The 24,455-nt window shown below is 36.8% G+C and overlaps 1 protein-coding gene across 1 annotated transcript in view; it reads left to right on the top strand.

Annotated features, from left to right (window-relative positions):
* The window catches only part of Syp (synaptotagmin binding cytoplasmic RNA interacting protein), a gene marked incomplete in the record, with an annotated part of 142,266 nt that overhangs the window by 91,200 nt on the left and 26,611 nt on the right, over window positions 1-24,455 (top strand). Inside the window, 2 exon segments of the mRNA XM_081728978.1 lie at window positions 984-1,132; window positions 4,059-4,221. Coding sequence (XP_081585104.1) covers window positions 984-1,132; window positions 4,059-4,221 — 312 coding nt within the window.

Genomic DNA, 24,455 nt, shown 5'->3' with positions numbered 1-24,455 from the left:
GTTCAATTGTATAACTGTAGTGATAATTAAAAATCTGACTTACTGTTATTACAAAAGTTTTAAGTTACTGCGAGTGCTGTGCTTTCTGCTTTCGTCGTAGTATTTAGGTGCCATATTATCGCGAAATTCACAATTATTTTTCTTATAGTGTTATTAAATATACAAGTACTTTCATGGCGTCATGAGGAGACAGTAATGTGAAACAAATTGGAGGATGAAGATTTTATTTTATTTTTATCTAGGAAGTTCTTTAAAGATGACTCTTTAGAAACAGATTGTAAGACTATACGTTGTGCACTAGTATTAGAACCTAAAAGAATAGCACGAAAAATGTTCAGAATTATTTCTTTGCCTCACATATGAAAATAAGTATATTCACCCATATAATTACGTACCCCAGTTTAAAAGGTGGATTTTGGACAACTATATTATGTGATCTGTGCTCCACTCAGCAGGGTGGTAGGTTTCTAACATTGCATGTTGCACTTCACATGCTGCAATCGTATTATTATGCATCACTTTTTTTTTTTTTAATTCATAAATTTATTTATTTACTTATGTGTAGATGATGTGCATGCCGATTTTATTTTACACATTTTCCCCCCGAGACCTATGTGATATTGTGCGTGTGTGAATGTGTATGGCTGCGTGCGTGTACGTTGTTGATCAGTATGTAAGAAATTGATTTTGCATGTTAAATTTGGGAAGTATATGCCTTAGGCTTTAATGTATTTGCACATATGTGCATGTTGTAGAAGGTAAGTAAGGCTTATTAGCATATAGTGGTGTGATTGATTTTTAATGCGTGTAACGTGTGTACTGTGAATAAATGGATTAATAGATGTAGATATCTTTAGTTTATAGTTTTTTTTTTTTTTTTTTTTTTTTGTATTTATATGTTCAATAGTATTTTCTTTTCCCGGCATGCCTTTATTAGAAGTTAAATTTTCCCGGCTAAAATTGAGTTATCTTTTGATTTTTAGATTACGATTACGACTATTATGGTTATGGCGATTATCGTGGTGGCTACAGTGATCCATATTATGACGACTATTACCGATATGAAGATTACTATTATGATTACCCTCCCCCACCACCACCAACGCGAGGGAGAGGCCGGCAGCCACAACCGGTGGGTTGGATCACTTGATTGTATTCCCCTTTTGGCTATTTTGCTGTGTTCTATTAGTTGAAAACAGTATTTGACAATGGCATGATCTATCTTCTTTCTTGGCGTTGTTCGTGTTTCCTGTGTCTTTGTGATTTTTTCTTGCAATTATCTCGCACTTAAGTCCTTCTCTACTAATATCAGTACGTATATCTACTAATGTACTAAATTCTATCTCCTTTACACTATGTTACATTTATAACCTGCGTGGATTTCCGTACTGTATCAAGCCATTGTCAAATGATCATATCTGAGTCATTCTGACAGGCCTCAAGTAAATCTGAAAAATTATAATAGTAATGATAGTAAATAGGTAGCCGGGAAAAGTACTTTAAAAAATTACGGTTTGTATTACTGGTTTTTACTTATGTGTTGTTGGCCTGTAATGGCTCAGATATGATAACCCTTTTATTCTAGGTGCAGGGTTATCCAAATATAGAGGGGGAACTTCAATGTAACATGTTACTAATTTGAAGTATTTTTAATATCTACTTCGAAAATGTTGCTTGTTAAAAAACCTGACGCTTCGCTTTGCTTTTGCTGCTTACGCTGTAGAACTAGATCAGCACTAGTACTAATCTTGTTTGTGGGGTGTAGTAAATTTGCTTTCAGCGTAGTACATACTTATATCTGTCTTCCTTTTTCTTTTGTGCTTAAGCTACTGCTCTTTGGATAACCCTGCAGTGGACAAGAATGTAATATGCGTAGATTAGAATGCAGTAAGCTAGTGATTAGTAAAATTGTACAGGTTGTCTGAGGCTAGTATCACATTAAGTTTCTGTCCGTCAGTCATACCAAGTTAGACACTGTTTTTCTATGAGAAGAAACAGTTTCAAATACGCAGCGTGTATGGATAATCTGTATATTACTACAGCGAGAAAACGACAGAATAGAAAAATAAGAGGAAAGTAAGGATCGTATAATTTCATTGTTAACGGAGTGAATTTTTTTTCGGTTAGTTACATGAATTTTTATTGCCTGGTTTACATTGTTACATCCCGTTAGTATATACGAATATTAATGATAATAATATACTGCTGCTGCTATTTCGTATGCAGAAATGTTAAATGTGACACTGGCCTAAACCCTTTATTTTTGAAGGCAACCACTCTTACTATTTAGTTTAGATATCCTGGTTCATATTGTTTTTCATGTTAGTACTAACAAGACGATAAAAATATTCCCTAAATGTTTAATAATAGTTCTTGATAAGAACGTAACATAAACCGATAGAATTTGTAGTAGTCTAGTTTTGAATTGCTGATCAGCTGTTTGCGTATTCGTGGTAAGTAAGGATTGGTCTAGTTAAGTTACAAGATCATCTGATCAATTTTCAGCCTATACTTTGTTAAAATGGCATTCTTATTTAATTTGTTCGTGTGACAAATTTTTCCTGTTAGTCATATATCAGTTCACACGTTTTTTGTGCGCACAGAGTGAACACAATTTCCAATTATAAGAAGGTAAAGGCTGCCGTCTATAACGTTATTTCACATTTATATCGAACTGAACAACTTAGGGACAGAAGCATAAAACTTATAATAAGGAAAATATACGATAAACGAGTGTAAATTTTCTATTAGGTAGGTTAGGGAAGAAATTTTAATTTGAATTAAGGATCAGCAATGGGGTACAGGTAGGTTAGGGAAGAAATTTTAATTTGAATTAAGGATCAGCAATGGGGTACAAGTTTTCAGTTTCCGAGATTAGTATTGAATATAGGTTCGTAACAGTTATGAACATTTTGATTAGTACAGGTTGGCGTTAATGTGGTTTTGTAATCTGGAAGATTCGCTTAGGTTAGCTAAAAAAAAGTAAGAAAGCTTCCAAGCACTGCTTGTGTAATTCTGGAGCTGTGCTGATAATCAGTTCATTCATTGTAGTTCTAATCATAATAGGTTAGAAGGTGGAGACAACTTCTTTTGGTTAATCCCCAAGTGGGAATATCTTAGAAGCCACGCTACGATATATGTCATCCAGTATACTCCGGTGCTGACAAGAACATTAAATCTTCAAATAAGGAAACTACAGTAGTACGATGGAATCCTTGTATAGATTCTGAAGAATTCAGATTTTCAGCTTTAGTTTTGTAAATACGTAAATGGGATGCTTGAATTTTTTAAAATTTCAAATTACGTACTTACTACCTCATTTTTACTGACATTTGATCGTTGGCAAATTGACCTTCGGGCCACTAGCCATGGGATATTAATTTGAAGTAGAAAAGTAATAATTCATTCTTCTAGTTTTTATTACTTGAAGTCTTTCTGGTATCCACCTTTTTTAAATTTTTGATAATAAGTAGTGTTAATATTGTTAAGTATTCATTAATGATACAGTGTATTTTCTAACGTTTTTTTTTTAACAATAAGTTTACATGCTCTGCAGGTATTTAAGGTAAGTAAAGTATATTTACAATTATATTGTACTAAGGAAAGAAGACCCAAGTATTATGAAGGGGCAGTTGTTTTGCTTCTTTAAGATCAGTATTCATTTTTTTTTTCTTGTAGTGGCTTAACGCAAAAGTGTATATTGCATTCCTCGAGTTTTTTGTCCGTTTCTGTATAACGTCATCACTTATTTTGATAATTATAATTTAGTTTATTTTGTTAGTATTAACGTGATTAGCAAAGGATAGAAATCGAACAGTTTTATTATTCCCCTGCTTTTGTCACGAATTAATCACAGCTTTCGGGAGCATCTGCGAAGGATAAATGTCAATTGTGGCTCATGACAATGCATTATTTTAATTTTCAGTCAAAAATAGTTTGTAATGTTTGTCCCCAAGATCATGTTTGAAATAAGGATATAGTTTTTTTTCACTTGCTGCATATCTTTAAATGAAACACATTAAATGATGTATTTTTTTTTTGTTTTTTTAACTTTGTAGGCTGGTCGTGGACGTGGAGTGGTAGCCCGTGGTCGGGCAGGTGGCCCCCCAACCCGTGGTCGGGGAACTATGGCCCGGGGCGCTTCAGGGGGTCGTGGAGCCCGGGCTTCCGGTCGTGGGGGGGGCCGCGCGGGCGCCAAGGGAAGTTTAGCAGGTGAGGATGGTCTGTATTGGTCTTTTATTCTTATTATCTTTTAAGTTAATGTAGTTAAAAAGAAACATTGTTCTGGTAGTCCTCCTAGTATCAAGATCGTACTGCTTTGAGCATCAAATTTGGTTAGTCCATTTTCAGCTGTTCTAGAATGCATTAAAATCGTTTAGTTTGGAAATTGTTCATAAAGAATTTGGGTAAACATTTAAGTCTGTTAAGGAAGTTATTTCTGAGTTCCTGTAATAGATTCTGTTAAAGTAGTTTCTGAGTTCCAGCAATAGATTACGAAGGTGATTATGAAATAGTTAAATTCACGCATTTAGGATAGGTTAATCGACTTCTAGTTTTTTTTAAAATTGAATATTTTATTTCTGTAATTATGTATACTGTATAACATGAAGCTAGGTAGTTACGTGATTATGTTGTTGGAATCAGCTTGAAGTATTTTCAGAGCTGGGATAACTTTAAATATAGTCTTGAAAACTGAAACTTTAGTCTGAAATACATTGGTAATAAAATTTTGTGAAGTAAAAATGTAGTTAAGTGCAAATCAAGTGTGTTACAATAAATAGCACAAAACATGTGCACATAACCTCATAAACAGAAACTGATGTTGAATTACTATATTTTGAATCTTTATTGATGCGTTGAGATCCGAATTCGAGAGATTCACTTTTTAATTATGTAACAGCGATAGATATAGGAGCCTAACGGCAGTATTTTGTAGGAAGTTGCCCCTAAAAGTGCTTGTGCTGGTTCCAACGATTCAGTCGCAATCTTAGCAGTACGATCTTCGCTGTCGTGGAACGGAATAGAAATTTTTAATATTACTTTTACATTATTATTATTATTATTATTATTATTATTATTATTATTATTATTATTATTATTATTATTATTATTACTAATGTCAACTTTTGTTGGACGAAAGTAGATTGAATATTACAGAACATGTACAAGTCATTTTTATTTACACGAAATTTGCAAGTGCATGTTTACAGTTAAGCTTAATGTAACAGCCAGTGTTACAAGCTGTCATTTGATCCATAATAAGTATTAAATTCTGGTAAAGTTTTAATATTGTGACTGGAAGTTCGTGTTAGTAGTAACGAAGTACGAAACCTCCTGTATTTCTGTATCGTTCCGCTTTGCTGGGTATGCACCAGATCAAAGAAAAGCTCTTTATACAACTTGCGCAAGATATTCGTGTTTTTAACACACTGAATTTTTTTCAGGGAATACTTAGCTACCAGAATGGTGTTGAAACTAGAGTTGTAAGTTTCCTTTTTAAGTTACTTGTTTATACTTTTGTTTTCTGTTTGTGGTTTACTACTTGGAAATGTAGCATACATCAGGCAAAGAGCGCCGTCACATTTCTCTCTTGATCCAGTAACTTCGAGTAAATAACGTAGTTTCTGTGAAAATATTACTGAAATTTCGTTTTTTATACGTATGTTAAAAAGGAAAGTTACTTGTATTTTTGATTTGATCTCGTATCCGAGTCTTCGTTATATTCATTCTGTAACCAAATGTTAGTTGAAAATGGGGAGTAGTTGTTCGATCTCTATATGTTACTTTTTGTTACTGTATATTTTCCACAGAATATTGATAAAATCAACTGATATGTGACGAAATTATTACAATTCGGGAAAATAATAGTAATAATTCGTTTAATTGGTGTTTTGTGAAATTTTTTCAAGGTTTGTACGGTAAATCTTTATGGCAAACTATACTCTCGCTTTAAAATTTAGAACTGATCATAATTGATAATTACATTTTCGGCTTATCTAAGAATTCCCGTGTTGTAATTTCATATACGGATACGTTGTAACATCCATATGTGAATTCTTAAGTTAAGAAACCTATTGAAACTGAGTGAAGAATTACCTTAACAGGATTACTAATAAGACTAACATTTGGTACATTTGGTAGAAAATCAGTCTCCGCGATAATGAAGGCAATCTGTTTACGCACCAGTTTTATATTTGCAAATTCGTCATAGTGTGAATACTAAGTAGGAGCCTATAATCTCGTTCTGAATAGTACCAGACAATATTCTTCATATGATGGACTTGTAAGTTGAGTGTATAGTTACATGTACAGCACGAAGACCATCTGCTAAGCTTATAACGAAAGATATAATGTCGCAAACCACAAACATGCGCCCTGATATAATCAACTGTGCTTTTCCATATCGTGTTTTATAGTTTAGTTCGGTTCTTGAATGTGATTATCAGAAAACACAGAAATAGCTGTATCAACAGGAAGACAGTACAGTATTTGAAAAATGCACCCTGCTTTATTAGTACGTTCTTGTAGCTAAAGTATGAATAAATCATTTTAGAGAAGTTTATTTTATGCACATACATAAGAGGGGAAGAGCTAAATGATAGAAGTGCCAAAGTAAGATATTACCTTATTTCATCAAAATGATTTGTTCAGCCCCAATCGAATACTATATGATCTTTATTACGAATAAATTGTTGTGGAAAAGAGTTTATTTGTTGTACATATTTGTGGAAGGGAAAAATCTAAGTAATAAAAGTGCCAAAAAAAAAAAAAAAATCCCTCCATCGAAATTATTTTTGCTTGGCGCCAATGCCATATTGTATGATGTTAAGTACCCATGGTTTTCATGTATAGCTTCGACAGATAGCTCGTTCTTTATATTGATGCGCTAGTTTGTATACAGTATGCGCCAAAAAGAAGCAAGAAGAAATGTGATATCATCTTGTATATGCTTTCATGTATTACTATTGACACTGAACAGATTCGATTTGTACAGATACTTATCAGTTTAATGAAAACATATCAAAAAATAAATATGGCTTTGTACAATTTTTCACTCTCAGAACAGCTCTGACGCGACGTGGAATGGAGTCGAGAGGTACTAATATAATAGTAAGTAGAATATTATACCATTCCACGTTTAGTGCACTACACAATTCCATGCGAGAGGATGAAGGCGGAAATCGCGCCAAATTCTTGTCTCCAAAATGGATCACAGTTTGTTCAATTAAGCATGTCTGTGAATTGGACAATGTTCATCCTAATGTTCCTTAATCTATAGCGCAACAACTCAGCTATGTGAATGGGAGTAATATCATCCTGGAATATTGTGTCATTACGCGGAAACCTCTAGATAGTAAGACCCTAAAATCACAGGCAGTTGCGTGACCGGTAAGCGTCAGTACATGATTCACTGAAAACCAGGATCTTGCGGTCCACAGCATCAGAGAGCCGCCCTCTATGTCGACGCAGGTATTGAGGCATCCGTCACACACAAACATAAGATGAACGATGACTCATCCGACAATACCACACGTTTCCAGTTATCAACGGTTTCATCTGTGCAACCCGTCTTATGTAACTCCATCTTAAGTAACACTCGGCGAACTGTAATTGTTCACGCAGGCTGTGGGAAGTGCTGCTTGAGTTCCTCCCGTCACTTGCACCGCAGTCGCACGACAGCTCTTGAGCAACAATCTGCTTTAGTGCTCGGCAGGAGGGTCACTGAGGGTTTTATTCCGACGTACTCTTCCTCTTCGCCGATATGGTTTTGGCTGAGTTTGTAGGCTATCACCACTTCGGTCACTCATCCAACACACTTTCCACTTCCATCATTCGCACCACAGCCAGCGCGCCAACAATTTGCCCAGAGATGATGTTCGGTTTACATTATCATAGTTTGCTTACCTCCTTGCACAGTCGTTCTACTGCTTCTCATTTTTTTTTTTTTTTTTAAGAGTACACAGTTTGCCGTAACACTACCATCAACGGCCGGTACTGCGGTCGCCACATGCCCGTTGCTAACCCATACATCTGACGTTTCCAACTTCAGGTTTTTTGTTAATTGATAAGCATGTACACATACATATATATATATATATATATATATATATATATATATATATATATATATATAATGTATGTATAGAATGTTTCAGATAAAACGTCCGGTGCTTATAAATCCGAAACGGCTGAGAATAAAGAGTTATAGGGAATGTCGCAGGGCACATCACATGGTGGTGTTTGGTGACCCCCAGGGCCCTCCTTCAAGGGGGCCCAGGTGCCAACTTCAAATTTTCAAATGGGAACATGTATTGAATCATACCTCATTCAATAGTCCTTGAAAAACGAAACAACTTTTGTAGGAAACAATTTTCGATTTGGTCCACCGTTTTCAAAATGGCCGCAAAAAGTGAGTCCTGTATCAGATAAAACGTCCAGTGCTTACAGATCTAAATCAGAAACGGCTGAGAATAGAGATATGAAACAAAAGCTGAGATAGAGAACGATGATAAAGCATATTAATTGGTGTTGTGATGACCCTCAGGGAACTCCGTGAAGGGGGCACAGGTGCCAATCTCAAACTGATACAGGACTTTTTGCGGCCATCTTGAAAACGGTGGCCCAAATAGAAAATAGTTACCTACTAAAGTTGTTTCGTTTTACAAGGACTATTGAATGAGGTATGATTGAATACATGTTCCCATTTCAAAATTTGAAGTTGGCCCCTGGGCCCCCTTCAAGGAGGGCCCTGGGGATCACCACAACAACACCATGTGATGTGCCCTATGACATTTTCCTATCTCAGTTTTTGTGTCATCTTATTCTCAGTCATTTCGGATTTATAAACACTAGAAGTTTTATCTGAAATACCCTATTTATATATATATATATATATATATATATATATATATATATATATATATATATATATATATATATATATATATATATATGGTGTCCCAGGAGGAAGGGGCAATATTTTGGGAAATGCTAGTACGGGTGATTCTAAGCAAAAAAAAGTTCACATGAACATAGGTCCTAATCTCAACGGTTTGAGAGCTATAGGTTGTGAACAGGGGGGCCCAAAAGTAGGTATACACCCATGCATTGATCAAGTATAACATTCTAGTTTATAGGTGTATTTTCTTTGGCTGTTCTGTGCTTAAGATATAAGTAAAAAGACATTAATATACGATACCACAAGACTAACAGTATTGCCAACCCAACGAATTTATTTTCAAATAAAGTACGCCACATTACGTATTTCAAATCTAACAATATCACGTTTGTCATGCAGTGTTGCAAGCTAAGGATGCTACGTACAGTATCGTAAATATCAGAAACGATCAAATTTTGGATGGTTGTACAACATAATAATGCAAATTTAACAGATGGGGTAATAAACACCCAAAGGACTTTAATATCGAATACCACACTCGTATGATGTACTTCGAACAAGTGAAACAAAGTTACAAGGAATTGAAAGTTTTACATTTTTCGATGGACTTTACGTCAGGAAGTGTTTAGATAAGTGTCATATCGAATTAGGTAGATGATTTTCAATAGACATAAATAATATAAGCCGTTCAATAATTTGATATCTCAAATCATTCGGGAGATATGAAATATTAAAATTTTGTATTTGTGAGTACCTCTTAACACAATTTTTGATTTACTTTGCTTCTATACCGTTTGGTAGGTGTAATCACAATAAGTTGCAGGAGTTACACAATTTTAATCAGTGTTGCAAACTTTAAAACAGTTTTTTTCATATCTCCAGAATTGTTCGAGATATCAAATTGCTATAAACGGCGTTGTGATCTTTACATCTATTGAAAATCATCTATGTAATTGGATGAGATACCTTAGAGACTAAAGTACTTTGAATGTGTATTGTCCCGTGAGTCTCATTTGCGCTATTACTGCAAGGGAGACCACCAAAATTTCACTGTTTGTAAGAATGGTGTCTTTAGTTTACAACACTGAATAATAAATGCAACTCTGTAATTTTCGTTTAACATGTAGATTTGAAATATGTAATAACCTGATATAGCGCATTAGATAAAAATGTACTTTATTTTGGGTTGGCAACACTGTTACCTTGTGGTATCAGTTTACCGAAGAATGCCCCCTGCCGGTATCCGCATGGTAACAAAATTTCAACTTTTTTTGTCCATTAGTTTAAAAGTATAAGAGTGTATCAAGATTAAGGGTCCACCTTCTATACCGTTAGACAAGCAGTAGCGGAAAAGCATGACTACAGGAGAGTAGAAGATTTTAGGTTTTTATTAATCAACATTAAAATGTGTACATCGATAATGACCTGCGTATACCAATCTATGCCAGAATGCGGCTACAAACAATTCTGGTTTACTTACATCAAAATCAGGTTTACCGCCCAGTAGGGCAGATTTTATATACTTTAGAGGTTAAAGAAAGTTACACATGTGTATGAAGTTAGCCTCCCATCATTATGAAACAAAGATAATTTCTTCTTTCCGTCACAATTATTGTATTAATTTCTTTTTCGCAAGTGGAGATAAAACGCGGAGTAATAAGAGAGACTTGAAATAGATACAAAGTTACATCAAATTTTATAACAAATTAGAAACCAAGGAATTGGGTTATACCGCAATGTATCTCCTTACCCATTGAAAACAGTGAATCAGTTGCTTTCTTAAGTACTGGCTAATGCCTCTCTTCACCATATTTTACACGAAAGTACAAAATAGTAAGAGATTTGTCGTCTGGTTGAAGGAAACTAATGGTACTTCAGATAGACAATTGTGCTAGAAACTGAAAGCCTCCGGCAAAATATGTGGACATTTTTTTTTTGTTCGAATTTCGTAGTAAACTATATTTATGTTACGTAAATTGAATCAAAATTTAGATCGTTTGTAAACAGCACGAAACAATTTTAAACCACCACTTCTAGCTACATATAAAGGAACATCAGAAATAGTAAATTTAAATGATTTATAAGCTCAAAATGCCCGGGATATTCCTTGCATCAGAACGAGAATTTCTTTCCCTTACCCTTAATGTGTTGGGGAAGAGACTCCGCAAGTAGGAATATCCAGTCATACGAGTTGTGGACAAGAAACGTTGGGGAGGGAGACATTTCGGCATGCTAAGAAGTTGGAAGAGTAGTATAACACGATCTAGATGGGTAATAATTCGAATTGGACTACACTGCAGAGGATACCGTTCAGTGTAGTAGCGATGAACCTTCATGTTCGATGTTTATTTATTCTGTGCATTTATTATTAACTTCGATTATGTACCAAGGGCAATGGAGATGGAGATGATGAGATGGATGATAATGGTGTAGTTGCTAAAATGGGAGGAGACAGGAAAATCCTTTGATAACCCACATATACGGTGTTTGTCCACCACAAAGCCCACGGGCTGGACGGAAGGAGCAGTAACAAACTGAGTTTGAACTAGGGACCCCACACACAGACGAGCGCTCTGCCACTGACCCGGCGCGGTTCCCCTTGATGTTCGTAACGGCATAAAGTTAGTTTGGTACGAAGGTAGCGAACGCTGTAGTAATCGTCCAGGAAAGTTGTTTCAGGCCAAGTATACTGACATGACTGTTACCTAGATTCTTGGAAATACAGAACATGATAATCATAGTGAGATCCCCTCCAAGTAATATTCAGCATTAGATACCACATTATAAAGATTAGTATTTATAATTTATAGTAGCTGTAACTGACTTACTAGTGCTCAGAGAATGCACGTATTGGCCAGTGCTGATTTAGTATCATGAGCTAATTCGGTTGCTGTTGAAATGAGGAATAACCAAAATCTGCTGAAGAAAGTAAAAATACACAGTTGATATTCAATGCATTGACCCCCTAACGACATGGTAAAATTTGGTGACAGTGTGTTTATTGATCTCCAAAATTGATTTGTCTCTGCAATACATGGGAATTTCGTGGGCGTACTTTTTGTGTGCGTCTTACCAGGGTTTGATTACTAGTAGGCACACATTAGGGGATTTGTTAACGACTGAAATGTAAAAGCGAAATTCGGCGCTTGAGAAATTTTAAAATACAGCGTTGGTATTAGAAGTACAGAATACATGTTAAGGACATTCCTTCACTGAATGAAATCATTGAGTACTGTGGACATAAGCGTCATCCAAAATTTGGAAGATAGACTGAGCTTCGCGTGTATTATTGAGTAACTTTTGATAGGCTGTAAAGGGAAGATTGAATCCAATAGCAAATACTCGATGGTAACAAGGAAAGAAAAAAAGATATGACGTATCTTCATCGTATTCGTGTGGGGACTATTAATTTTTGTTCTTTTTACGATGAAATAATCCATATCGTCGTCCGCAAATTAGACGCAAATGGGTGAGTTCGAAATAGTAGTTATGTGTAAGGAATTGCTTCAATATTTGGAATGTTGAGCATAAGTTTTGTTAGATATTTTGATAGCTTTTCCCCTTATAACTTTATGAACTTTTATGTCTGTTTTACCGGTTTCTCATATTCTTATCAGTTCTGTTTCCACATAGTAAGAAAAGGAAGAGATTGTATAATAATTGTCGGGAAAAGGGGGAATGATCATCACCATCGTTTTATGTTGGAGAGGTTAACTTCACAGACATGCTGCAACTTCCCCCTTTTTATACATAATATGCATACAACACAGCTTCTTGGGTAAACTAGTTCTGCAGCTGCATAAGAGCAACTCACATTCCACTATTTCACTACAATATAAAGACGTACAATATCTCGAGTTCTAAAAAATAAAATAACTGTGCAAAATGTTTGAGCTGAAATTGATGACTTATCGGACCTAAATACACAACATTATGTAAAGACGTAACAGGTCTTTACATAATGTTTGAATTCACTGAAGAAGCGATTGAGATCTAAAACTAACGTAAATAATCTGGAATCACGGAACGTAGCTCAGAAGTAAAGCAGTAGCAGCACTTCGATTACTTTCAGTGTAAGGATCTTTATAATATGTTCAGTTACGTATTTTGAATTTTAGAACGAGATATTTACTTGTAATACTCACGACTTAATAAACATATATTTGGTCTTCTTTAGAGCTACACTTGTTTAATAATACCAGAATAAGGTTTTTGGCACACAGTCATTTAGTCTTCTTACTCTTAAATTTATTTCAGAAAATCAGTGGAGAGTGTCAGTGAATAATAATGATAATAGAATAATTCGAAAGACAGTGTGTGAAATGTGTAATGCTTCTATATTATTAGCGTTTTGTTTGTGGTGACTTCACCTTTTTCGACCAGTAAACGTTACGATTCCATATATTATATATATTTTAAATGCATAATGGTTGAAGTATCCTAATATTTCTGTACTGTATTTTAGGTGTTCACTTTCTAAATGATTGATAAAAATCTGAAAAATTATTCAGCGTTCAGAACGGTAACTGATGGGGATTAATGTTGTGAAATGGAAATCAAATGTATTTCTTTAAACCAAAGTACCTTGATGTTAAAAGTAGGGAATAACTATTTTGAATAGAACGTTTCTCTAAAGGGAAGGTCGAAAATTCGCCGCGAAATATGCATGTTACACTTACAGTTAGTTGAGACATAGCATACATGTTGCAAATTGTAAAAGTTAATTTTCTTTTTCGGTTTTGGTGCATGCTATGTATTCAGTTTTAAATTAGATATATATCAATTCATGGAATTTACTTCGTATATAAAGAAAATAATAAAACTTTATAACTGGGAAGTGTTTAGTAATATTCTTACTCGTGATACGAGTATAGGCGTGGAAGTAAACTTGCTTTTTTAAGTTAACGTAATGGTAGCTGTAGTCGTTATTACGTGCTTGTACTTTATGCAGAAGTGTGCTACCTGGCTTGTTTGTGTACATTGATTTATTTCAGAAGTACTAATAGCATGCATAATAAAACAGCCCAGTAGATAGCCTGAAAATTGTGCTGAATATAGTGAAAGTTATAAATTCGTATTTCCTAGTGCAAAAGTTTGGATTTCCTTGTATGTTGAAAATCTTTCGTTAAAATTTATAAAAGGTACCTATATCTTAACAAATACGTCTGGTGTGTAGAGCCTTTTTCGATCCCAGGCAATGAAAGCATATGTGGATAGCATCATATGTCCAGTGGTTTTCTAAGGGTTCCCTCCCTTTCATTTCCACCGATCGTTTTATAATTATTTACTTTTAATCATTCGTCTCCTTTAATACAAAAGGACATAACAGGTGGGATGTTCAAGATTTAATTTTAGATAAATCAACGGAAAATATTCGATTTTACTAAAACGTGACATAAATTATTTGTCTTTGTATTTTCCAAAATTTTATGATAATTTATCTGGTTGTAATTACAGTAGAAGACTCAGCGGATTGTATTCGTTTTCCTGCACGTGCATCTATCTTTGTACTGTATAAATTCGGCAGAAATTAATTTGAAATCTTCAGGTTCGATTAGAGTATGAAGTTCCCTAGATTTAGAACGAAATGATATTACATAATTCGTTATGGCACGCAAAGAACAGACATTCAAGACATTGAGCTCAACTGTTTAGCTGCTTAACAATTTCAGTGACTTCATTTATTGTCATCGTGCTTAGAGAACTTGGTATAAGGAAAATTTAGATACTATAGGAGGTAAATTTATATGAAATGGAAGAATGATCCTACCTGGTAAAACTTCAAAATTTTCCTAATGATTATGTAGTGAAAACAGATTGTTGCGACACTATTTCATCATCCATTCCCTGTGTTGATAATATCGTAACCTTTGAATGTCCACTTCATTGGAAGAATATTGAGAATGCTTTCGATATGGTCATTCTTCAGTCCTGATATCAAAACAAATGAACAACTAGAGCTTCTAGATAAGTATATAAAAATCTTAGTAACTTGAAATTGGAAGATAAAATTTTCTGTAGAATTAGAAAATGAGGACATTCTGAAATAGCCATGGAAGGAACAGAGTTCTTCGCATTCACATTTTCATAATAAAGTAAAACGTTCAGATTAATTTCTTCATTGACCCTGTCAGTTAGAAATAGAAGGTATAAAAAGTACAGGCTAGCAAAATTTTAATTTCAGCAATAGCACAATATAAATGATATACATTCTTACATATATCATTGTCGCATATTGCAAGGAATACTTTCACTTTTTTTTTATTCAAACCAAAAATGCAGATCTTAATACGAAGAAAATCTAAATAAAGAACAGTGATGTAATTTTATAAGTAGCTTCAGTAAGAAAGAATAACATTGCACAATAGTTATTTTATTACAATATTTTGTTACTTTCTATTTCACAGTTCGGCAGTTCAGATAGCTAACGTTATATTGGCATAATAGAAAGCAATTGAAAGAAAAGCTATAATCATGTAGATATGCCTTCTGTGACAGCCTAAAGTTTCCTGGTCCATGCTTTCTAGGTACTGAGGATGGTAGCAGAGGAAAGTCACCGAAATGATTAAGGACAGAACCTTCGTACACAACACTATATAACACCACATAGATGAGTTCATATGATAGTTTCGGGATATTGTCAGCCATATATATATATATATATATATATATATATATATATATATATATATATATATTTGGTGGTAGGTAACTCCACCGAAAAACTTCGGGAGGCGGTTCCTTATACAAGATGAAAGAAAAAAAAAATTCTGATAAACATGGGTCGAAGAACTTCTTTCAGAGTTATGAACTACAGAAAATTCGAAATATCACGTTTCAAAGCGCCCTAGCTTAGAAAATATAGGGCCTATCCAAAGCGGTTTAAGGAATTACACAGGAACTCGTATACACACTATCTAAATAACCATGTTTCAGAATTCACCGATACCAGCGAAACGAACGCACCCTTAGTACTTAAACGAGTATCCTTATACCTCAACTTCCTTTTCACAGTTCCTTTCACCAATAACGGAGGATGGTAAAACATGGATATTTAGATAGAGCACATACTAGTTCCTGTGAAATTCCTTAAACCGCTTGGAATAGGTCCTATAGTTTCTAAGTTAGGGAGTTTTGAAAAGTGTTTTCTCGAATTTTCAATGGATCATAACTCTGAAAGGAGAAGTTTTTCGGCCCATGTTTATTAGAACTTTTTTCATTCATTTCATATAAGGAATCGCCTCCCAAAGTTTTCGGTGGGGTACAGGGTTTTCGGTTACCACCCTATATATATATATATATATATATATATATATATATATATATATATATATATATATATATATATATAGCGGAGGGTAACTTTCAAATGTCAAATGGGAACATGGGTCGAGTAATACCTCGTTCGAAAGGTCTTGGAAAACTAAGTAACGCTGTACCAAAAGATGTTTCATATGGAGCACCAGTTTCAAAATGGCCGCCATGATATGGTTCGGAAACTCCAGTACCCGTAGTATGAAAACCATGGAAGGTAAATGAATGGAACAAAATTGAAATACGTAAATATCATAGGGCATATCGAATGATGTGATCCCAGTGGCATCCCTGAAGGGGTCTTGGGGGCTAACTTCAAAATTTCAATGTCCGACCGGACAACGGTTCGTGCGTACGCTTCACCTACCCAATGCTGTTTGGAAGGCAGACTTCATGGATAGAGAATTGATGCACTGAGTTAATGCGGATGGCCACATTTACATTTTGATTAACTATTAGCACTCATGTCATATTGTGAGCTTGAGGGACGAAAATCTGTGTACGTATATCCCCGAAATGCTTTCCGAATAACCAGCACGCATTGCATAAAAGTTTCTGTAGCAATGAAGATTAGCAAATTCACACGTTTGTAAGTTTCAGCAACTGCATTATTCGACAACTTCTTTCGTATAACGTTCCTTTTGTTTTCGCATGAAATCATACTCAGCCATACAGATATGCGTTACCATTCAAATAAAATTTCACCTTTTTTTAGTCACTACAGCGTTAATCTTACAAAGAAATGTTTCAACCACAGCATACCTATTTGTAGCGTAGCCTTAATCAGCGAATCTCATTTGAACTTTCACTGTTACTTTCCACCCCACTCATATACAGAGCGCAAGGAGAGATTATTTTGCAGGACTTGGATTTCTCTCTATACATTATGGCAATTTTACTCTTAACATTTTTATCTCTGTTGTATCATTCTCGAGCCTTGGAACGCCTTCGTGGCTTTCCTATTTAATTTACGTTATTTTCATTTATCTCTAAACGTATTCATAGTATGGGCACTAGACGTTTTCTTAGACAGTCACCATGTCTTGGCGATCATTTTGAAAACGGTGTCTCATGTCGAAAATATTCTTACAGAAGCTGTTGGATATTCACTTGTCTATGTAACGTGATGTTACTCGCTTCAAGTTGCTATTTGAAATTTTGAAGTTGACCCCGGATACCTTTCAGTTGTTTCTTGGAGTCACCCCAACAACACCTCTCGATGTGCCTTACGTCAGTTACCTACTCCAATTTTTCTTCTGTTGATTTATCTCCAATCGCTTTCATACTATGGCTACTAAACCTTTTCTCTGACACGGATACTATAATTCGGCGGCCTTTTGAGAACACAGCCATTTCACCTCAATCGTTTTCTCCTGCAAGATGTTTGATTTTGCAAGATTTATCGAACAAGGTACCACTCGACTCATGTTACTATTTGAAATTTTGAAGTTAGCCCCCAAGACCCCTTCAGGGATGCCACTGGGATCACATCATTCGATATGCCCTATGATATTTACGTATTTCAATTTTGTTCCATTCATTTACCTTCCATGGTTTTCATACTACGGGTACTGGAGTTTCCGAACCATATCATGGCGGCCATTTTGAAACTGGTGCTCCATATGAAACATCTTTTGGTACAGCGTTACTTAGTTTTCCAAGACTTTTCGAACGAGGTATTACTCGACCCATGTTCCCATTTGACATTTGAAAGTTACCCCCCGTTTCCCCATTTACGGGGGCGGGGAGGGGTACTTTTGGCGGAATTGGTTTTCCCCCTTAGCAATATATAACGTGTACTTCAAAAATTTCTTCTTTTATCATTTTTCAGATACAGTATTTCCGTGGATTGATTAAAATGACCCACCCTGTATATATAGGATATTTAATAAGTAATGGTCATAAATTAAACCGTAGATAGCACACGCCAAAACTAACAAAAAAGTTTTAGTAAACATGTATCCGCAAACGCTTCGTAACGGAGATAGGGGCTGTCAAAAGTGTGAGAAAATGAAATTTAGAGACGAATATCCCAAAAAGTATGAATCGGACAGAGGGCGGTCAAATGAATGACTATCGAAGTCAGACCTGCGCTATGCAGAAATGCATGGTTGATAATTCTGTAATGCGCGCGCAAGGGATTCCCCAAAGAAACGGGTGTATTTCCGGAAAATTGTCCAAGGAAAGGGGTCTCGAGATGAACAGCGAACGGAGAATGTTACGTGCCGTGTGTGGTTGCATAACCAGCAGGAAATAGAGGCAATCGAAGAAAGGTGGTGGTGCATATTGTGAACTACTTCAGAGCACATTCCTAAGACGAATGCACATGTACAAAATAGTCCTTTACTGGACCAATACCAAGGTAAAACAAACGATGCGTGAAAATGAATGGAATGGCCGAAAGGAACACTAGTAGAACATGCAAGCCAGATGGAAATACTGAATCGGGATTGCAACAGACGTTGATCTCACTTTGGGTGCATGATGTTGCGGGTTCAGATTCGCTGAAGTGCCCACTGAATGCAGTGGTTCTGATCCCAGATTTTCCAAATCGTAGGTCCCGTCCTTCGAAGCTCCTAAGCTCGTTTAAAGCAACAATAACTCAATCAATCGAGCGTCTGTAGTTTGCACATTATTTGGTTTATCCCCTGTACGTATACGTAAAGAAAGAAAAAAAAAACTGCACGCAGTTCTTGTCAATCAGCTGGTAAGTCAGGAAATATGGAATGGAAGAACACTACATTGTTTCGATTACAGACGTGAATTGGAAATGCGCTTGCGTTTCCACATTTGTTTATTATGTTGCCTGAAGGGTTCTGCTACAGGTCTACATGTTTTCGCCGTACCGGAGTAGTCGCTTGGGAGAATGATTCAGAGTGTAGAGGTTCGTTATCTTGTCTTTCTCGCCTACAGTGAATGTAGTAGTTCTGTGTGTTGTAGAGGTGTCAAATGTGCTGCCTTTACAGTGTTGTGGATGTACTTACTTCACCGTATTGTGGGGAACAGTGTAATAGTTTCAGTAGTGTTGCAAAGCCACTTGGATACTATTGTGCAGTGTTAATTAGTGCTATTAGTGTGGTGCTAAATTATTGTTTACCTTGCCATTGATACAATGTACAGTAATATTGAGTATGCTGACATGCACTTTATGCACGGCAAAGCAAACGGGACTGCGGTAGAGGCCACTAGATTATATTGCGAGACTTTCCCTACGAGAACATGGGAGCTTTACGCATTGTTCCAGGCCGGGAAGGCCAAAGACAGTACGTACCCCTGAATTAGAAGAACGCGTGTTACAGGCAGTGGACGAAAACCCAGGAACGAGCACAAGACGTGTGAGACTTGCCGAACGCGTATCCAATGCTCTCGTATGGCACATTCTCCATGAACAGCAGTTGTACCCATACCATCTGCAAGGTGTCCAACCTCTGACCCCCACAGACTTTCCGGCGGGAATGCAGTTTTGTCAGTGGCTTCGCAGACAAATTACTGGCAATCCTCATTTCACTGATGATGTCCTATTTACTGATGAAGCACAGTTCACCCGGGATGGCATTGTAAATTTTCACAATTCTCATGTCTAGGCCCCTGAGAATCCACTTGCAATAGTGGAGTTAGGATATCAGCATAGGTTTTCCTTAAATATGTAGGTAGGACTCTTAGGTGATCAGCTGGTAGGACCATTCTTTCTTCCCAATGCATTAATTGGGATCTCATATTTGCTATTTCTACAACACGATTTGCTGCTTCTACTCGAATATATACCTCTCGATAGGCGTCAGCGACTGTGGTTTATGCATGATGGAGCGCCAGCACATTTCTTTAACTGTGTCAAAGAAAATTTACATGCCCGATTCGGACGAAAGTGGATAGGACGTGGGGCACCTATTGCTTGGCCACCGCGCTCCCCGGACTTAAACCCTTTAGATTTCTTTCTCGGGGCCATATGAAATCGCAAGTTTATTCTTCCCCTGTTGTAACATTAGAAGACCTTTCGAGAAAGGGTGGAACAATGTTGCGGACATATTCAACAGGGTGCCGATATGTTATCACGAGTACGTAGATCTTTGCGAAGACGGGTACGAGCATGTATTCGCATGAATGGACGTCACTTCCAAAATTTACTTTAATGATAGAGGTAAGTTAATTTCTCATGCATCTCTTGTGTGGTTGCACGTCTGGGTATTTACTGTTTACCTTATGATTAATACTGTACACATTACCAACATGACGATTTCTGTTTGTTGATATGGACAAACACGACATGTACATCATTTTTTGCTTGTTGTAATACACTTACGCGTTCAACATGTGGAATGTTTGATTCGCCTCCCACATACTCGAATGTTGTCATGCTTGTCTCATTGCAATCCAGTTTGCGGATATTCGTTACGTTAACTGCTTAGCACATAATGCTTCATCAGTGCCTTGCATACCGTTTGATTTACCTAAGTGCTGCCACACTTGTACGTATGCATTAGTTGTCGGAATTCTTCCTGGAGCCATTTACAACGTACATCACCACACTTCGACTGCCTCTCATTTCGTGCTGGTTATGCAACCAAAAACGGACGTAAACATTCTCCTGCATTTTGTATCCTCGAGCCTTCGACCTGGTACCACGACTTATGAATTACTGGTGGATAGACTCGCCCTCGATGTTCAGCTCGAGCCGCCTTTCCTTGGACAATTTTCCGGGAATCCCTCAGTTTCTTTGGGGAATCCCTTGCGCGCGCATTGCAGTTATCAACCATGCATTTCTGCATAGCGCAGGTCTGACTTCGATAGTCATTCATTGGACCGCCCTCTCTCCGATTTATACTTTTTAAGATAATTGTCTCTAAACTTCAGTTTCCCACACTTTCGTCAGCCCCTATCTCCGTTACGAAGCGTCTGCGGACACATGTTTACTAAGACTTTTTGTTAGTTTTGGCGTATACTATCTACGGTTTAATTTATGACTATTACTTCTTGCAATATGAATCCGTACATACAATACACCGACCAGCCAAAACGTAACTTGCATGATATGAAACCTTCGTAGGTGGCTCAAGGCATGGCTGATCTGCATACACAAGTCACTTAATTCCTGTCCGCATGGGTAGGGACGGGAAAGGCGATTAGCCCGTCAGATGTTCAAGAATATCCCAAATGCGTTCAATTGGATAAAAATCGGATGAGTTCGGAGGAATTTGACCATTGCAGCATTTGAAATTCAACCACTCTCTCCTCGGACGACTACAGGACAACGTTGGCCTTGTGACAAGGATCGTTGTCCTGAAAGCTGCCAGCTGAAAATACAGGACTCGTATGGATTTACAACCAGCAATGACTTGCCGACAGCAAGGATCTATCATGAGCTACATCGTGGCTATGAAACCCTGTTTCGATTCCCGGCGAAGCTCATATGGTTCGCCCACATAGTGTAGGTCCACATATACAGGGTGGTAGTAACTCCACCGACAAACTTTGGGAGGTGATTCCTCCTCATATGAAATGAAAGAATAAAGTTCTGATAAACATAGGTCGAAAAACGTCCCCTTTCAGAGTTACGAACCGCCGAAAATTCGAAAAATCATGTTTCGAAACGCCCTGCCTTAGAACTATAGGACCTATCCCAAGCGGTTTAAGGAATTACATAGGAACTAGTATGCGATCTATCTAAATATCCATGTTTTAACATCCTCCGTTATCGGCGAAACGAACGCGCCCTTAGTACTTAAAGGAGTATCCCTATACCTCAACTTCCTTTTTACAGTTCGTTTCGCCGATAATGGACCACGGTAGAACGTGGATATTTAGATAAAGCACATACTAGTTCCTTTGTAATTCCTTAAACCGCTTGGGATCGGTCTTGTAGTTTGTAAGGCAGAGCGTTTCGAAACGTGAAATTTCGAATTTTTGGAGGCTCATAACTCTGAAAGGAGACGTTTTTCGTCCCATGTTTATTAGAACTTTTTTTCTTTCATTTCATATAAGGAATCACCTTCCAAAGTTTGTTGGTGTATATATACCTGCCGGGTGCGTCATTTATAATGCCAAACCTTGATAACGGAGAAACTAAGAGATAGAAGCGGAACTTTGCACGAAGCAAAAGAGGCACATTGGTAGACGTATTATTTGACATCACCGGATGAACAGTGTTGCCAACCCAATATAAAGTTAGGATTTTTTAAATGGAACGACCAAAATTGTATTTCATGATTGAATTCAACACTAAAAAGGAAGACAAAAGATATGCCACCCGCAGGTCAGTGTTGCAAACTTCTCGAGAATAACGTTAAATATGTCATTTAAACGCCTTTTGCACACACAAGGAGAGAGGTATACACTAGTTTTGTACAATAATTTAAATATTGGTGAGAACGGTTTAAATTGACACCAAGTTTAGATAGGTCCGTTAAACAGTGTTGGTAACAGAAAAGACAAAAGTTGAGTTTAGATATGGTGCAGTAACTCGAAAAAGGCCATAAGTACATTACGGTTTAAAATTTATAGGACAATTTGGTATGTCATAAGAAGCATTCTCACGTTTATTTGAAGTCGATAAGTCAAGTACTTACCGAGATATTCGGAATTTTGTAAAAGCTGACAGCGTTACCAACTTCTACAGCGCAAAATTCTCAGCTTTTACAAAATTCCGAATATCTCGGTAAGTACTTGACTTATCGACTTCAAATAAACGTGAGAATGCTTCTTATGACATACCAAATTGTCCTATAAATTTCAAACCGTAACGTACGTATGGCCTTTTTCGAGTTATTGCACTATATCCAAACTCGACTTTTGTCTTTTGTTATGTCAACACTGTTTAACGGACCCATCTAAATTTGGTGTCAATTTAAACCGTTCTGGCCAATATTTAAATTATTGTACAAAACTAGTGTGTACCTCACTCCCTGTGTGTGCAAAAGGCGTTTAAATGTGACACATATTTAACGTTATTTCTCGAGAAGTTTGCAACACTGACCTGCGAAGAGAAGGAAGGAAAATACCTTGAATCTTATCTTTGGTCTTCCTTTTTAGTGTTGAATTCAATTATAAAATACAATTTAGGTCGTTCCATTTAAAAAATCCTAACTTTATATTGGGTTGGCAACACTGTTCATCCGGTGATGTCAAATAATACGTCTACTATTGTGCCCCTTTGTATAGTTACTTCTTGCAAAGTTTCTCTTCTCTCTCTCTTTTGGTTTCTCCGTCATCAAGTTTTGACATTATAAATGACGCACCCGGTATATATACACCTTCGCTGCTGAACGGGATACTAAATTCAAATCCACTCCCAAGCTAGGAGCTGTCATGGTACCCTACCAGGTGAGGATTGTCCAAATCATGGAGCCACCAATGGTTTGTCTACATCTACTGTGCGTGTCTCGAGCACCTGTTCCCCTGGAAGAGGACAGATTTTGACTCGGCCACTGATGTGATACAGTATCATGATTCATCCATTTATGTAACGTCGTGCCATTTGATCTGCAATAGCGATGGGCACGTGCCTGTTCCAGTCTTAATCAATGATGGCGTGCGGTTAACATTGATACACGTGTGGAACGTCGGCTGCAGAGGCCTGTATCCAACAGTGTACGGTGGGTGGACTGTGTACTCTGATAGACATGTGCTTTGTCCACTGTTAAAATCTGTGGTTAATAATACGACAGTTTGTGCTATGACGTCCAGCATGTTAATGATGCATAACTGCTTCATGTGGTTTGGTACTGGTTTCAGCGTTTTTTTTTTTTTCTGCCTTTTGGAAGATACTAATCACGGCTGCTCGCGAACACCCGACAGATCACATGGTTTCCGATATGTTGATTCCCAGCTCTCTTGCGATCATACGACCCCTATCAAACTCGGATATATCGCCGACCACACGCACAAGCATCTCATTAACGGATCGAGTTTCGCGAGCAGTTCTGATGTACGGCGTGCCTTTTTTGTCAGCACAACAACTTCGTTCAAGAAAGTAGCCGGTGAACGTAATATTTTGGCTGATCAGTGTATGGTTAACTTATTGTCTTTGGCGCCAATCGATTCATATACCCCGGCAAAAGACACGAAATGCAACAGACAATATCATCGCCTCATGTAATTTTTGTAAAAGGTACTTCCGTGGACTGTCTTTCATTATTCCATATAGTTTTATTAACTTTCCGCACATAGAGATGAAAAAGAATAACACAGTCAAATGTGTAACTGATGTCTAAGTTGTAAAGGTAAACTTGACATTAACATCATAGGA

This window comes from Thermobia domestica, chromosome 10, assembly GCF_964235325.1.
Source record: "Thermobia domestica chromosome 10, izTheDome1.hap1.1, whole genome shotgun sequence".
Taxonomy (NCBI): domain Eukaryota; kingdom Metazoa; phylum Arthropoda; class Insecta; order Zygentoma; family Lepismatidae; genus Thermobia; species Thermobia domestica.
This window is presented reverse-complemented; position numbering and strand designations above follow the sequence as displayed.